At 45.3% G+C, this 17556-nt stretch overlaps 2 protein-coding genes across 3 annotated transcripts; one reads left to right on the top strand and one right to left on the bottom strand.

Annotated features, from left to right (window-relative positions):
- Positions 1-2276: 2276 nt before the first annotated feature.
- LOC127316452 (uncharacterized) lies at positions 2277-6393 on the bottom strand. 2 transcript variants are annotated; one of them, XR_007860435.2, is made up of 8 exons: positions 6261-6393; positions 5719-5753; positions 5316-5639; positions 4594-4699; positions 4318-4467; positions 3384-3824; positions 3174-3228; positions 2652-2737 (listed from the first exon to the last, which is right to left on the bottom strand). XR_007860435.2 is itself a non-coding variant. In XM_051346845.2 (7 exons), exons 2-7 carry the CDS (start codon positions 5739-5741, stop codon positions 2637-2639), a joined length of 759 nt encoding a protein of 252 aa, XP_051202805.1. In that variant the 5' UTR covers positions 5742-5753; positions 6261-6393; the 3' UTR covers positions 2277-2636. The 2 variants fall into 2 exon arrangements, 1 of the variants encoding a protein (XP_051202805.1); XM_051346845.2 differs by lacking the exon at positions 3384-3824 and having other exon boundaries at positions 2277-2737.
- Positions 6394-7483: 1090 nt separating this feature from the next.
- Positions 7484-8433, top strand: LOC127316453 (dehydration-responsive element-binding protein 1J). Its single transcript, XM_051346848.2, has one exon. It carries the CDS (start codon positions 7558-7560, stop codon positions 8236-8238), a length of 681 nt encoding a protein of 226 aa, XP_051202808.1. The 5' UTR covers positions 7484-7557; the 3' UTR covers positions 8239-8433.
- Positions 8434-17556: the final 9123 nt, after the last annotated feature.

Raw genomic sequence — 17556 nt, 5'->3', positions numbered from 1 at the left:
GATTTGTTCCACTTTAATTTCCCTCTTCCAAAGCAAAATCACACCTCCACTTCTTCCTTCACTTATGCTAACAATTTTGCAATCCATATGTAATCTCCTGCGTAAACATTCAGCCGTAAAATTATTGAGATGTGTCTCCGACAAAAACACCACCTCGGGGTTAGATAGCCTCAAGACATCTTGAAGCCCACGCACTGTCGGGGCATTACCCAAGCCCTGACAGTTAAGGCTTAATATCCTCATTGCTCCCGGACAGGCTCCTCGAAGGAACCGGCCGATCTATTTGAAGGGGAGACAGCTCCATCCTTCCGTAAGCGCTTGTTGTTATCTGAGAGAGAGTCTGTCTCATCACTCTCCGGCAACGCCCCTCCATCAGTGACCATGAGATCTTTAGTTACATCATCATTCAGAATTGTGCCCTTAGCATGGAACTGGAGCAGTCTCTTAGTGCCTGAGTCAGAGCTAGTTCGATCATCTTTCTCATCCATTACCTCGTCTTGATTTTTAACCGGGCTTGCCGCTGTGTCATCTAGCTCCCTTTCTCGTCCATTAGCTAGTTCTGTTGAGCCAATTGCATTATGTCGCCAGCTCGTCATCCCTCCCCTTAGAGGTGGATTATTTCCTCTACCTCCTTCTCTAGCAAAGCCACCACGCTGCTCCCTGCCACCTCTACCCGATCGGCCACCACCCCTAGTTCCAACAGCTCCATTACGGACCCATGTCTCCCAATCAGCTTTAAGAAATTCTCCCCACTTCAAATTTGCTTCCTCATATTCACCAGCGCCGCACTCCAGATGAGAATGCCCAACCAGACCACATGCACTACAAAATCTTGGCATCTTTTCATATTTTATAGCAAATATTTCCCTCTGTCCACCCCTGGAAAGTGAGACAAATCTTCCTAAAGGTACCCTTACATCAAGTCTGACCCTAGCACGAACGAAGTTACCAGCCCCTTGCACATCCGTTTGGACCTCAACAACCTTTCCCACTTTCTTCTCTATCAAATTCTTTATCATTGATTTCATCCTATATCCCACAGGTAGTTTATGAATCTGAATCCAGGTTGTATAGAAATTGAGGTCAATCAGATCAGGATCTCCAAATCCATTGTACGGTTCAATCGAGACAGCAGACTGCCGAAATAACCAGGGACCTCCATTCTCCACTTTCAACCAATCACCCAAACAATAGCATTGAATCGTAAACAAATTACCTTCAAAGTGTTGGAAGTGTATCTCCTTTGCTGGGCTTCAAGCTACACACATATGCTGCTCAAAAGTTTGTGGGCTGAAGTAATTTGCCGTGTGAACCTTTGCCAATGACATCCACTTTATTCCCTCCTTAGGTGTGTCTTCCTCGTCCTCAAACACCAGGTCATCAAATTCATCATCCTCAATTCCCAGTCTTTGGATCATATCATCAATCGCCTCGTCCTTCCTGCCACCAGACCCGCTGATCTTGCTTGAAGAGCTCGACACTGGATCCGCCATTGAGAGAGTCCCAAACAGGAGAACCCAGAAACCCTAGATCGCCGATGTCCTCCGTCAAAAACCCTTCCGAGACGATAAGCCGAAAAACCCCGCCCTATAACCCTCCACCAGAAGGCGGAGAAGGTATCGAAACAGGGGAAGAGAAGGACTCCGGCCCGGACACAGATCCGGCGTCGGAGGAGCAAAACCCTAATCGCCCTGGGAGTCGCCTCTCAGGTCGTTAGGTCCTAATCTCCCAATTTTCCGAGAGTTGTTGTAATTTGGTTGAGACATTTTTCATTTGTTCAATTTTCCCAAAACTGTTGTAATAATATGGTTCAGACTATTGTTTATGTGTTGTAATAATTTAGATGATTATTTGATTAATTATGATAGATTGTTGTATGTGTTGCATATGAATTCTATGAAAAACCATGCTTTTACGGGTTCGGAAAATAGCTGACGCAGAACAGAGACCGTAACCCAGAATATTCTGTTTTTCAGGGGGCTCTGCTCTGTTCTACGTCAGCCATTTTCCGGCCCGTAAACACAAGTTCGGTGTACTGAACTCCGGATTTTCGGTTCGCGTTTTTACAGGCTCTGCTAGAGATGCTCTTACATCAGCTAGCAAACGCAAAACCGAAGATACGCAAGAGAAAGCATAGAGCCAAGATGGGTTCAGAGAACTGATAAAGCGTGAAAACACGAAATGGGCTTCCGCCAGCCACTGCAACAGTCTCCGTATCATGGTTAACCATCCTAGCCCACTCAAGTTCCTGGCGATACTATATCATCTATCACATGTTGGATTTAATTATCTAGATATAAAAGGAGAAAGCACAGAATGAAGACACATTTCGAGGTCTGATGACTCTCCCGAGGCACCCTTCTCCTGAGTCCTACCCAGCTCAAGTTTAAGAATGCGTAACAACACAGAATGCGGAGTACGTGTTCACCCTGACAATCATCCAGAGCCACAGCCGACATGCTACGAAAACTAAACAAAAAATATATAAGTTAGGTATCGCCATCACAGCAGATGGCATCAGCCATCTACAGCCAGCCAAAGTTTGCATCATCATTCAACATCGTAGCCCCAAAGGCACATCAGACTCAGCTCCCAATGATTATCATCTAGCAACCTGATGGCTGCCACTCTTGGTTTCAGTCGCGCTTCCTGTCTTTGTCCCTTCCTCCACCAGGCGACCTCGAGCGGTCCCTCGACCCCCTGCTGGATCGGCGAGGTGAAGATCGAGCACGCCCGCCTACATGTATGACCAGATTAGATTTATCATCCTATAACTGATTGGTACACGTCACAAACTAGCTCCCAGCCCCGTCTCTGTATCCAATTATTTGCCAGCTAAATACAATCCACAGTATAAAACACACCACAAATAAAGCAACGATGTTCATACTAAAACCTATGATGGTTGGAAAGGTATTCCGGTGAAACAAGTGTGCTGAACCTGTAAGTTAATCTAGCATGACACTGTACATCATGTTGGCTAAAGTTACTTGTAGAATAAGCTACTCCAAACGCAAGGAATCTGGGCAAAGCGAAGATAAGTACTATAACAAAAGCATGCTACATACAAGACACATCAGACAACCTACAGAAATAATATCAGCAACAGGAGGCAAATCATCTAATGTAAATGCAAGTGCACAAAACAAAAAGCCTTATCCGTGCGTGCATACCTCTTGGACCACAGTATTCTCCAGGAGTAGGTGTCCTCTCGCGGGTTCTCTTTGCCTGCAATTATTAAAAAATCAGCACCAAACGGGAATTCAACCTCGTTATAGGTCACAGTTACTCTTGCATAAAAAGATCAAGCCAAGTGATCAAGGCACATCGCTTTGGTCCTAGCGGCAGGCCCACTGAATCCCTACAATACCAACTACACATACCACAGTAGCTCCAAGGATGTACACAAAGAGTACAGTACTTGTAGCATCACATCGACACAAGGTCTATGTTTGGTGGTGACGCATAGCACTGCAGCATTCTCTGTTTTCTAACTCCGAGATCCCAAGATGGCTTCAGGTCTAAGGTCGGTGCAGACAGTGAACCAGGCGATGTCGATGATGGTTCAGTAAGGTCGGTGCAGACAGTGAACCAGACAATGTCGATGATGGTTCAGTAAGGTCGGTGCAGACAGTGAACGAGACGATGTCGATGATGGTTCAGTAAGGTCGGTGCAGATAGACAATATAGCGGGGGACGTCGATGATGGTTCAGTAATATTACAGACAGCCTAGTATCGATGATGTGGCAGCCCAACAGTGTGGACCCTGTAGTTGGGGAAGACAGCAGGAGAAAAGCGAAGGAACACAGATTTTCTCCATTTCCTGCATTGGACTCAATGTGTAAGAGCATAACTAGGACAATCCCTTTATACTGTATGCTACACCAGCACGCCACTACAATGAGCCCAGCAGAATTCACAACACCACCCAAGTATAGCCTTGCTTTGTAAGATAAAAAAGAGTGTATCTACAATAATATACTTGTCATCTAGCTGATTTTCAGGGACACTTGTCCAAGTTTATAACCAGATTGCTCGAGGTTATGATAAGTATAAAAGATGTCAGAAACCAAGATATAGTTTGTTGGAAGACTAGATAAACATAAGGTGCAATATGTAATGATGCCTGGCTCATTCCCAAAAGAAGTTGATTCAAAACGCAGGTGCAGGCCAGCTAAAATTAAGTAAATATCATAATGAGAGTTACATTCTACTACTACTAACCTGACAACTCAAACGGAAAAGGAAAGAAGATGATGCTTATGTAACAGGACAAGGCAGTATTAGGGTTGGAACAGCCAGAAAAGGCATGGTACCTTTGCCACGCTGATGAGGCGGCCTTCAAGCACAGAACGATGTAGGTACTTGATGCAACGCCTCGCATCCTCCACCTTCTCCATTGTCACAAACGCAAAGCCACGCGGTTCCTTGGAGCGAGGATCGACAACGATATGGCAGTCTAAAACCTGCAGTTTTGCAAGTGTAGCACAACAGCTCGTGATATAATCAACTTTATAAACAAGCGGAAAAGGGTAAGGAGAGAGAGAGATCGGACATGAATGAAGGAACAAAGTAGGGTGGAGAGTGCTCACCTTTCCCTCCTTGCTGAAGAACTTCTCCAGGTCCGAACTTGATGTGCGCGTGGACAGGCCCGTGACGTACAGGTTGTTACCGGGATTCCTTAGGTCATCTCTACTCCTGCCACATGTTAGTAAAAACTTTACTTTTCAAGGTACTGCACAATAAACTTGGTGAACTGCTATTGTACAATGTGATAGTCCAATCTGAATTCTGAAGCTTATCTCTTTAATTAGTATGTGCAACTGAATTCTGAAGATGATAGTCCAATCTGAATGTTTCACACTTCTGTTACTTACTCGGTGAGATCTTTTTATGGGGTAGTTAATAATCGAGGGGTTGTCCCTGTCCATACTCCTGACGTTCCATGTATGTTTTGCAATGAACATGAAACTGCTAAGCATCTTTTCTTCGAATGTGTTGTTGCCAAATGCATATGGGATACTGTCTCATCTATTTTGAACAAGCCGATTGGAGATGATTTTGAATCTATTGCTAGATGGTGGATAAGTGAGGATAAAAAAGTCTGTTATTAATATTTTCTCCTTGGCTGTTCTTTGGACTATTTGGTCAGTTTTGCAAGTGCTGAAAGGACGAGCTCACAAAAGCTCGTTAAAACTAGTGAGCTCTGGTTGCATTTTAATGGAACCTGGGGGTTCCACCCCTTTAATTCTAAAAATAAAATGCGGTATATCACTATCACAGTAACATGGACAATGCGGTCTAAATAACAAACCTGGAGCGGCTCTTGTTCCTGGACCTGGACCTTGACCTTGACCTGCCACGCCTCTTGGGGGAAGGAGACCTTGACCTGCCACGCTTCTTGGGGGAAGAAGACCTTGATCTGCCACGTCTCTTAGGCGGGGGAGACCTCGAGGCGCTGCTGCGCCTCCTAGAAGGCGGAGGAGGCGACCTCGAGGAGAGGATGCGCACCGCCCCCTTGGGTGGGAACGGTGGAGGGGGAGGGAGCGGCGGCGACTTGGACAAGGCGCGCCTCTTGGGAGGGGGCGACGCGCTGTCCCTGTCTGCCCCCGGCGGCGTGATGGAGCGCGCGGTGTACCTGGAAACAAACCAAGGTTAGGTTCACCCTGCATTGGAGAGCAGAGTGTGGAACAGGGTGAGGAGGGAGCTGAGCTGACCTTACTTCATTGCACTGCGACATCTATCAATCTGCCTGCGGGAGCAAATCAAGAACAATAAGCAACATGGCAAAATCAGAGGGGCTCGCGCGCGCTCTAACATCAGTGAGGGAAACTCACTGACACACCCCACCCATATGACATTATGACTATGCCCCCTTTTGAATCGACAGTAGATTGGGCTTCATAGCTACTTTCATTCTAAAGGCGAATATTAGTCAATAGGCAGGCTTCTTTCAGTAGCAAACATATTCATTTTCACAGCAGAATCGGTGAACAAAAAACGGATTTTCATTCCAATTAGTGGACTGGAAGCAAGCGTGGTGCTTAGGTTTAACAGAGGTACGCGCTCCTTTTAAGCGTGTGTGCCAGGATCATATAATACTTGTAGTAGCCAGGCGGCATGAATCCATATGAAATCTACCGAGCGATGCAAGGACAAAGCAGCAAGAAACCCCAATAGGGGACGAGGACGAGAGTGTAGTGCAGGATTCATGGAGAGAAGAGGAGGAATCCGATCGATCGAGGGATTGGTAGGTTACCTGGGTGGGACGGCGGGGCTAGGGTTCCTTCGAGGTTGAAGACGACGACGAATGAGATCCAGGCCAGGCCACGCCAGCGGAGGAGGAAGAGGGGCGGACTCCGCTTTGACTCCCAAGAAAAGGGGAGGGAGGTCTCTTCTTCCCTTGTTGGGCGGGGCCCTGACGCTGCAGCTATCAGCGAAGCCCATCTCTGGCTCAACACAGCCCAGCAAAGCCCATAATCTCACACGCAGACACAAATGGAATTTCTCTTCCAGAAAAAAAATACTCCGTTTAAAAATCTAATCCTACCCGTGTATTGCCCCTTGTATCAGCGTCATGGCCCCACTTGTCATTTGATATAGCGAAGCCCCACTCGTTCGCGTTTTGGTCAGGGATACAGCGATGCTTACGGTCAAACAAAGATGGATGGTCTGACGTGTCTTTGCAGGCTCTACGTGGCCCCACTAGTCAGAAGATAACGGTCAACCGTCGGGCAACCGGCCGTTACATCACGTGTGATGGTTTCAGACAAACGCTTGGGTAAAACTGAGGAAAAACTAAGGAGCTGGGAAAAACTGAGCACAACTAAGAACCCGAGGGCACGAAAATAGAAATCCCTTAGAACAAATCACGAGGCAAATAGAATGGCTAAGAAACCGATTGGGATATATAATAAACATCAAACGTCTGATCTCTAGCAAATCCAAAAAAAAAAAAATACGGATCACCCAAGTTTTACACAACCTAGAGGATAATTTTTTCGAACAAAATTTTAAAAATTGATTATTTTAAGGATCTGTTAGAGTTGCTCTAACACGATCCAACGAGGTATGGCCAAGCCTTGCAATGCAAGTATGCGGCTCACTTCTTCTAAGTAGTGGTGTTCAACTCTGTTTGCCCTTTTCGAAGTTTGTATGTAGTACACATATTTCGTATGTATCTCGTACGTGGACTATGTACATAGTATCTCACTACATGCGCGCCCTCGGTTTTGGTATTAAGGAATAACTTTGCCCAGGTCAAACAGATCGAGTAGCAAAATCAAGCTAGAGGAGAAAGAAGAAAGTCTCTCTCTGACTGCGCTCTGACAGCATGAGTTCGTAGGGCGGCCGATGCAAGCAAGCGATCACCGCCTACGTCATTCTTACACGAGTCTTCGTCCTGATCACGGAACGGCCGCAAATTTTAGGCAACCTATATATATACGCTCTCGCTCCCTACTCCAGACGGGAGTACGGGACCGTAGCCAGTAGCAAAGCACAAGAAGACGATCGATCGAGGCGCCAGCCGCGCTACCGCTACGCAGCCGTCCTACATGCAGAGGAGCACCGAGCGATCGAGCAGCAGCGACAGTAGCTGGCCGTCGCCGGCGAAACGCCCCGCGGGGCGCACCAAGTTCCAGGAGACTCGCCACCCGGTGTTCCGCGGGGTGCGGCGCCGCGGCACGGCGGGGCGGTGGGTGTGCGAGGTGCGCGTGCCGGGGAGCCGCGGGGAGCGCCTCTGGGTCGGCACCTTCGACACCGCCGAGGCGGCCGCGCGCGCGCACGACGCCGCCATGCTCGCGCTGCGCGGGCCCTCCGCCAGCCTCAACTTCGCCGACTCGGCGTGGCTGCTCCACCTCCACGTCCCGCCGGGCGCGCCGGCCGCTTCCGGCCTATCCGACGTCCAGCGCGCGGCCAACGAGGCCGTGGCGGACTTCCAGCGCCGGGTGGCCGCCAGACGCGCCGCCGCCGCCTATGGAGGCGCTTCGGAGGCTTCATCGGCGCCTGCATTGACTGGCAACGACTTGGGGGCAACTTCCGCTGCGGCCGATGCACTCCCGGCAGGGGCAGCCTTGGACACTGACATGTTCCATGGTGACATGTTCGGCGGCATGGATGCCGATTCGTACTACGCTAACTTGGCCCAAGGGCTGCTGCTGGAACCGCCGCCGGCCGCCGTGGACTGCTTGGAGGACGACGAATGCGGCGGCGCTGAAATGGACCTGTGGAGCTAGCTACTGTATACACGCTACACATAACAAAACAGTGCGAAGTTACTTTTGACGGCTTCTCTTTTTAGTTTTAGTTGAAAACATAAACCGGTAATTAGAAGTTAGAATGAATCAGATTGACATATTTTCACAAATCAGTAGTAGAACAAAATGTATATTGAACCTGCCAACAGTTTGGCTGGAGTATTTCATATTTGCTCAAACACATAACTGAATCTTTGTACTTTTTTTTGGATTTATTTATGTATAAAATGTCAAAGAGGAAACTCTCGTTTGAATCGTTGTATTACGAGCTATGCTCCGGTGCTCCCCCTAAAATCCTAAATGAAGTTGAAGGGTCAAAGTTCTTTTTTTTTTCCTGTGTTGGATTCGCTGAAACTCATATCCAGCTCATGTATACCCGTCTATATTGATACGGTATGTGTATGTCGTGTAAGAAAAAAAAGTCACTTGAGCAAAATCTGTATAGTATTTTTCTATTTCGGCACACGCACGTGGCCGTAGATACATACAAAAACGAGGTATAACACAACGCAGGCGGCAGGTCATACATGATGTACGGATGGTGGACCTACACTTAAATTACGATCGTGTCCCCGATTACGAATAGGTATTGGAAGATCTCCATCGTTATTGTGTTTGACGCACCCATAACTTTTCCAGAGGAGGAGCACCAGAGCAGAAGTGTTGTATTACATAGATCAATTTTCTCTTCTCCAAGATTGTATCGATCCACCAGAAGTTCTGGTTGGCACCAACTCAAAGATGTCAAACTACTTGTTTTCTTTCGAGATCAAGTCAAAACACTCTGTGTACCCGTGGTTACCTGCAAATGAAGAAGAAGGAAGACACCAGTGGGGATCATTTACTCCTACTAACATCAGACGGCGTCATCTGATCAGATCAATTATATTCAGTATAGTAACACTCGGGAAATTAACGAGACACAACTCTCCATCAGTCGGAGATTGGCGTTGCTGCGTTGCCCTCCGTGGCCGGAAATCGGCATGCAACGGCGACCTGCGGGCGAAACCAGGCCGCAGGCGCGCTCGAACAGCCGCACGCAACTTGGCAGCGAGACGTCGTGCTGCTTGCTAGTGTTCATCATCACACACATCACACAACGCTCATTTGCTCTTGCAGAGGTCATCTCGATCTTTAGCACACAAAGTCATGAGCCGAGCCGCCAAGGTAACAGGTTCAGTTGACTGAATTAACTGACCCCGTTGCAGCCGGAAAGGCAACTGTTGTCCTATCCCACGCGCCGTCCGGACACGCGCTACCTCGGAACTCGTTGACCTGAAAGCCCGCCGGCCCGAACAACAAGGCGGTGAACGTGATCGATCGTTACACATCCTGATATCCTGTTGCACTTCTTGAGGCTAGTGGAGTGTTAATCCTTAAATTTTATTTACTTTGCGTGTTGGGTTTAGTCAAAATTAATATTTATAAGTTTGATTAGGACTTCAAATTATCAACATCTACGATATGAACGAATCGTCGTAAAGTATATATAGATTTTTTTATATTATATGCTTTTGGTACTAAAGATATATTTGTTTCTATATTTTTAATCTAACTTTACGAAGTTTGATTTTTTTGAACATAGTTTGACTTTGACTCAACCTAGAAAACTAAGTAAATAAAAACAGAGGAACTACGAGGCTATGTTACTACCTCCACACCGTGAGAACACTTATAGGGATAACATAGAATGCATCTAGGTTGTATACTCACTCTTTGTTTGGTGTGTGATGTTACGGTAAAATGATACTCATATCTTTATATACTTCATCCTCTGGTTTTGAACGATCATCATGAGTCGCATCTGGCATAACTGAGCCCCCTATAAGCTATGGGAGATCTACTACCTCAAATTCAGTCACAAAACCCTCTCCATCATATATTCTATTCTTGCCAAGATTGACTTGGATTAACAACCAAGACTAATGCATGGTCATGCTCTCGAGTGAAAGTTGAAAGGATCGTATGCCGCACCTAAAGGAAGGTGAATAGGTGCTAACCAATTTTTAGTTCCTTTTCAAATTAGGCTTGACACAAAGGTAAATTCTCTAGATATACAACTATGTGAATTTACCTATATGACAAGATCAACTACTAGGCAATATATAGCAAGACAATATATAGGGGAGCTAATAAGGATAGAGGTGACCGAGAGTGGAGCACCCGGAGATACAAAGATGATTCTCGTAGTTCATTCCTTTTGACAGGAAGTACGTATACGTTTGGAGGAGTGTGGTCGCTACGAAAGCCAAACCAACGCCACGAAAACTTCACTCAGGTTTCCTGTGAGCAACACCACGAAGGCCTAGCCACTTCCACTAAGGGATTTCCTCGAGGCAAAAATCGGGCCGTTACAAGGTTCTTAGGGCACACATCCACAACCGAATTATAGGCTCCCAATATCTGTAACAACACAACAACAATAAGAACAAATCAACCACAAACAACTAGGGTTTCCAAAAGAGGACACTAGCAAAGGGGCCCTTAAGCATATGAGGGGGAAATGCAAATCGCTTCGGTGAAGATGTAGATCGGGTCTTCTCCTTCGATTCTCCAAAGCTCACGAGATTTGGGTGGTTGAGGGAGGAGATCTGATGTTTTTGGTGTTCTTGGTGGCTCAGCAATGGTGGAACAAGTCTTGAGGGTTTGACCAACTTTCCAAGGTAGGAGAAGGTTTCCTTATATACCCCTCCACCAAATCTGCCCGTTGGGACAACTTCAGCGGCAGTGCCGGCCCTGAGACGGCGGCAATGCCGGCCCTGAAAAATTAGGTCACAGTTGGTCGACAGGGATAGCCGGTAGTGTCGGGGTGCAACCACCGGCAGTGCCGGGGTGCATCCACCGGCAGTGCCAGCCACAAGGAAAATTCTGCCCAACTCTTTTCACCTTTTTGAGGGGATCGATAATATCAGTCGTGATACTTTTGGCGCAATATCAGTCGATAATATCAGTCCAAATCGAGGCAGGGGCCGGACCGAGACCGGAGCTGGGAATTGTGGCGCAGTAGTCCTCCCGGATTGCATCAGTGTAGGAGCCGGTTGGCGCCGGGGCACCCGGCCGTGCACCCGGTCGACCGGGCGGCAGACCGGAACCGGCCGCCGCAGGGGCCGGTCCGACCGGGTCCCTGACCGGGTGAGCAGGAAAACATGTTATACAAAAACTGTGATAACTTTTGTGTCCGGACCCCGATTGACATGAAACCAATTTTGTTGGAAAGATAACGACGAATAGAACCCCAACATTTTGTTGGAAATATGGAGACTCCTCACAGAACGTTTTAGATGATTTCAGAGAGGGAGTCTCCCACCGTCAAGAAACGGTGAAGACGTCCAAACTCAAAAACGCAATAGAAGATGCATGCGGATTCCGTTTTCGATGAACTTGGGCTTGTTGTAAAGCTAGCAACAAGCTCAAGAACCTCTCACAGAGAAACACCAAGAAGCAATAGGGATATGCAAATTATGCAAAGTATTGAGCTCCCTAAGACGATGTGATGAAGTTACCCAACCGAAAGCCCCTCTTGATAGTGCGGCTATCTATCCTATAATCCGGTCTCCCATCAACCATCTTGAGACCGGTAAAAGGAAAACCTAGCAAGGCCATACCTTTTCCTTGCGCATCCCGCTTGATCTTGATGATAACTCTTCAAGCTCTACTCAAGCCAGAATGCCACACTTGATCATTGTTACTTCGTGAAGACTCACAAATGCTCCCCCATACACCATGATGGGAAAGCTCCATTGATGCATATCTTCACATGTCCATTATCACCAAATGGACGACAAGCTTCAAGCATGTGATCCACCTTAGATGCTCATCTTGAACTTGCCAAACTCAACCTTGTATCTTCTCATACTCTATCATAATATCTTGAGGTGTATATAAAGAATTCTTCACTTGGAATCAAGCTCTCAAGATCTTGATCATCCATTGCTTATCACATAAGATAGAGCATGGCGAATATTGAGTTCCACATAAGAACTCCATCTTCATTTCTTCTTCTTGATCATATCACATATATATCTTCAAATCGATGATCTTGATGCCAATACACAAGGTGTATCTTTATCTTCATGGCATCCATACTTTAATCCAACACATGAAATACAAGTAGAACCTATGGAATATTCCTTCATATAAACTCAATGAAAACATTAGTCCATAGGGGTTGTCATTAATTACCAAAACCACACATAGGGGCAATGTACCCTTACAGCAACAATTGCTAGGATGAGATTAGAGAGGAAGAACAAATAGGAAATCAACAAATGACTCCAAGTTCTAGATCCAAAGGGTTCCCCTCACTTAGAGGAGAGATGGCAAGGTGCCCCTTCTCACGACATAAGTAGCAAGTGTTCCCCTTTTTCTTCTTCATTGATTTCTTCATTGATCTAGATCCAAAGGGTTCCCCTTTTAGCTTGATTCTTGTTGGGAAGTGGCCTATCTTCAACTTGAGGTCGAGCTCGAGCTTGACCTTGACCTTGTGGCCGTTTCCCTTGTTGCTTCTCACTTAAGTGCTTCTTCTTCTTCAATGGACATGATCTAACATGGTGCCCTTCAACCTTGCACTTGAAGCAAACCAACTTGGCCGGATCCTTGACTTTGTCTTGGCCCTTCTTCTTGTTGCTCTTGCTCTTGGACTTGTTCTTGTTATTGGAGTTGAATCCAGGTCCAGTCTTGTCATTGGGGGATTGTTGCACGCTCAACATCTTGTCAAGTGCGGATTTCCCTTCATGACGCTTTTCCAAGTCTTTATTCAAAGAAAGAACTTGGATACACCACCGACCAAATGAGAAATGGATCCACCAAACATTTCTTTAAGCTTGATCCACATCTCATGAGACGACTTTCGCTCTATATATATCAAGAACCTACGAAAATCTGGTCTCAAGGAGGAAAAGAGCTCATTAGATACTTGAGATTCAAGATGTAAGTTTTTCTCATCCTCTAAAAATAGATTTTGAGGATCCACCGGAGGAGAAAAACCTACATCTAGAAATTGCTCTATATTTGGACACAAGGTCCGAAGATTACAAAGCAAGCAATTTCGCCACAAATAATTTGTGCCATCAAAGATAATTGTGTCATTGTGCACTATATTACTAGCCGACATCTTTACTCTCAAGGCGGTGAAGCCTTAAACAAGGAGAGACCTTGCTCTGATACCAATTGAAAGGACGAGATGTCGCCTAGAGGGGGTGAATAGGCGTTTAAAAACTCTTACGGATTTGTCTTGTAAGAATGCGGAATTAAACTACCGTTTAGTTTACAAGCACAAACCCTAAATATGCTAAGCTCAATTAAGTGTAACAATAACAACTAGAGCTAAGCAAGATAGACACAAGATATATGTAGCACAAGTGATAGCAAGATATATGTACTTCAAGCACGATGGCTATCACAAGGAAAGAGAGCTCGGGTATAGAAATAACCGAGGCACGCGGAGACGAAGATATATTCCCGTGTTCCCTTCCTTTGCAAGAAGGTACGTCACGTTTGGAGGAGTGGAGGTCCCACGAAGGATTCCCCAACGCCACGAAGGCTCACCCTATTCTCCGAGCCACACCCACGAAGGATAATGGCCCTTTCCTTATGGTTAGATTTTCCTCCACTCCGGAGATGGCAAGCTCTACAACCACTTCACAAGCTCCACGAAGGAGAAGCCCGAGCCTCTTCACAATCTTCCTTGAAGAGATCATCGGAGCACCAACCACCAAGCCAACTAGGAGGTCTCCCTCCAAGAGTAACAAGCTCACGGTCTCTCACTCGAACTAATCGTGGTGGAGAGCTCAACACTATGCAATGATGCAAAGTAAGAACACTAGAGGTGTTCAAATCCTTCACACTCAAATCCCACCAAAGCAACAAATGCTAGGATGAGATTAGAGAGGAAGAACAAAGAGGAAATCAACAAATGACTCCAAGATCTAGATCCAAAGGGTTCCCCTCACTTAGAGGAGAGATGGATTGGTGGGGATTGTAGATCTAGATCTCCTCTCTTAGATCCCTCAAGAATGAGCAAGAATAATGGGGGGATCAAGAGATAGGGCAAGTTCTTCAGAGGCAACAATGGAGGAGAGAGATGGGAAGAACTTAACAGCCCAAGGTGGAAGAAGGGCTATTTATAGCCCAAGAGCAAATATAACCGTTGGGGAAAAGTTGGGCTGAGTCAATAGTCGAGGAAGCCGGTCAACCGGGACTAGGACCGGCCGTCCGGTTCAGGGTCCAGTTAGACCAGGCCACAGACCGGACAAGCCGGTCCAAACCGGACCACATGCTGGGCCAGCACCGGGCGAAGCTGGAAGACTTACTGGATAGTGCCCAGTTGGCACCGGTCCAGGGGCCGGTTTGAACCGGGCCATCCGGTGGGACGGCCGGTCACGCCGGGCGAGAAACCGGGCCAGCCGGTGCCACGGCCGGTCCAACTGGACCACAGACCGGCCAGGGGAAAAACAACTTTTCTTCATTTTAAACATAAAATGCTCCCGAGCTCCGATTAATATGAAACTAATTTTGTTGGAAAGATAACGACAAATAGAATCCCAACAAAAAACTCCGATTGATATGGGGACTCCTCACAGAATATTTTAGATGATTTTATAGAGGGAGTCTCCCACCGTCAAGAAATGGTGAAGACGTCCAAAGTCGAAAACGCATTAGAAGATGCATGCGGATTCCGTTTTCGATGAACTTGGGCTTGTTGTAAAGCTAGCAACGAGCTCAAGAACCTCTCACGGAGAAACACTAAGAAGTAATAGGGATATGCAAAGTATGCAAAGGATTGAGCTCCCTAAGACGATGCGATCAAGTTACCCAACCGAAAGCCCCTCTTGATAGTGCGGCTATCTATCCTATAATCCGGTCTCCCATCAACCACCTTGAGACCGGTAAAAGGAAAACCTATCAGGGCCATACCTTTGCCTTGCGCATCCCGCTTGATCTTAATGATACCTCTTCAAGCTCCACTCAAGCCGGAATGCCTCACTTGATCATTGTCGCTTCATGAAGACTCACAAATGCTCCCCCATACACTATGATGGGAAAGCTCCATTGATGCACATCTTCACGTGTCCATTATCACCAAATGGACGGCAAACTTCAAGCATATGATCCTCTCGAGATGCTCAACTTGAACTTGCCCAACTCAACCTTGATGACGATCACCACTTGCCGTCATCCTCTTATGGGCTATATGAGATCTCACTTTTTATGCATGCCCATGGAAAGATACCTTCATTTCTTCTTATTGATCATATCACATATATATCTTAAAATTGATGATCTGGATGCCAATACTCAAGGTATATCTTTATCTTCATGGCATCCATACTTGAATCCAACACATGGACTATAAGTAGTACCTATGGAATATTCCTTCATATAAACTCAATGAAAATATTAGTCCATAGGGGTTGTCACTAATTACCAAAACCACACATAGGGGCAATATACCCTTACAATCTCCCCCATTTTGGTAATTGATGGCAACCACAATAAGAGGGTTTATATAATGAATATTAGAAACAAGTATACAACTTATCTGAGAATAAGTTGTATACAAGAGGTTGTATTTGATATGGTCAAGTAACACAAAGCTACTAGTCCATATCAAAACCAACTCTACTCACACAACTAGAACTAATGCAAGGGATGTGAGTAGAACCAATATATATATAGAGCAAACTCCCCCACAATGTATGCATGTGGGATGAACATGAATTCATTGCATACATTGTCAAGATTAACCTTTGGGAAAATTTCCACTATATATAAACAACCATGCAAGACATAATAAATATGGAATGCATGAGAGGCAAACCACTTAAGCATAAACCAAACTTAAGTATAACACCATTTCCTTAAACCCTCTAAACTTCCCCCCATTGGCAACAAGTGCCAAAATGGGTGAAAACTTTAGAAGACCAATATAATGTGATTTCCTCCCCAAGGTGTGCACTTCTCATAATTTGAGTGAAGCCAAATGCAGTCAAATGCACATATCCAATGATGAATACTTGAAGGAAGTCAAACTATATTGAGGATCAAGGATTGCATAAAGATAACATGGTGAAGTAAGCTTCAATAAATAAAGCAAGCAATCAAAGATCCAATTGGACAAAAAAAAGATATCATGATAAGAGAGATATAGTGCTTTAAATACAATAAGGAAGCTCCCCAAGGTTCGTGCATAATTTATAATGTTTGCATTTGAATACAATATGCACAAACATGGAATCCTCACTCCCTCTATATCATTTAGAACACAACCAAGATAAAGAGAATATGCTTATCAAGATCAACTTGAGTCCAACAATTACAAGATATGAGTGCATGAAGAAAAACAAATAAACCAAGAACTCATAAATCTTCTTTACCAACACCACTAAAATAAAAAAGTATAAAAAGGTGGTCGGCAAAGAACAAGGATATCAAGATGATGGATTAAAGCTCTCATGTATGTAAGTTTCTAAAGTGGACAAAGTGATCCATAAAGAAACATGCACACTCAAGAGGTTAACAAAATAAATAAGACAAGATATCCAAGATGAAGTCAAAGTATACCAAAGGATATTTGCTTAAAAAGCATATATAGCCTATGGCTCCAATTTTTGCTTGTGGTATCTTAATGAGCTTCAACCAAGAAAATCTCAAAAACATCACAACTAACAATAAGGGAAGGAAAGCTACTTGGAATGTTTTGGGAAAGGCAACAAGTATCACAAATAGGGATTTATTTCGTAATTTCATCAATATTGCACATAAGAGCTCTTTGAGGAATTGATATGCAATAAATTGCTAGAGGGCATATTTGGGATAGGTGAATCATAAATATGATATATATATATATCTTCCTATCATATGCATCTTCTCAAATCACTCAAATGTTCAATAAGAAGTTTTCTTTAAAAAGGGTTTTTCAAGAACCGCAATATTTTCGAAATAAATAATTTCATGCCAAGATGCAACCTACAAGAGGTTGGATGCTATATGAGTATGCATGAATAAGATACTTGTTACCGAGATAGCAATGGCATGATGTAGTAGATAAGTGTTCATCGATCATCCTAGCTTGACTCCAATTCTCATATAGATGAGACAAACCTCGCGGTGGTGGCGTGGAACTGGAACTTGCGGCGGACGAGACATCGATGCCGCTCCGGTGGTGGCTCAAGCTCGGTTGGAGAGGAGATGAACCTGCAGAAACCAAAGACATGAGGAATCGAGCCGTGTTCTGAACTAAAACGCGAGAAATGCGAAGCAGACTAGCATATTGTCACCTCTGCATCGATGGATGGA

The sequence above is a fragment of the Lolium perenne genome, chromosome 7 (genome assembly GCF_019359855.2).
Source record: "Lolium perenne isolate Kyuss_39 chromosome 7, Kyuss_2.0, whole genome shotgun sequence".
Taxonomy (NCBI): Eukaryota; Viridiplantae; Streptophyta; class Magnoliopsida; order Poales; family Poaceae; genus Lolium; species Lolium perenne.
Note: the sequence above shows the minus strand (reverse complement) of the source record. Positions and strands in the feature narration are given on the sequence as shown.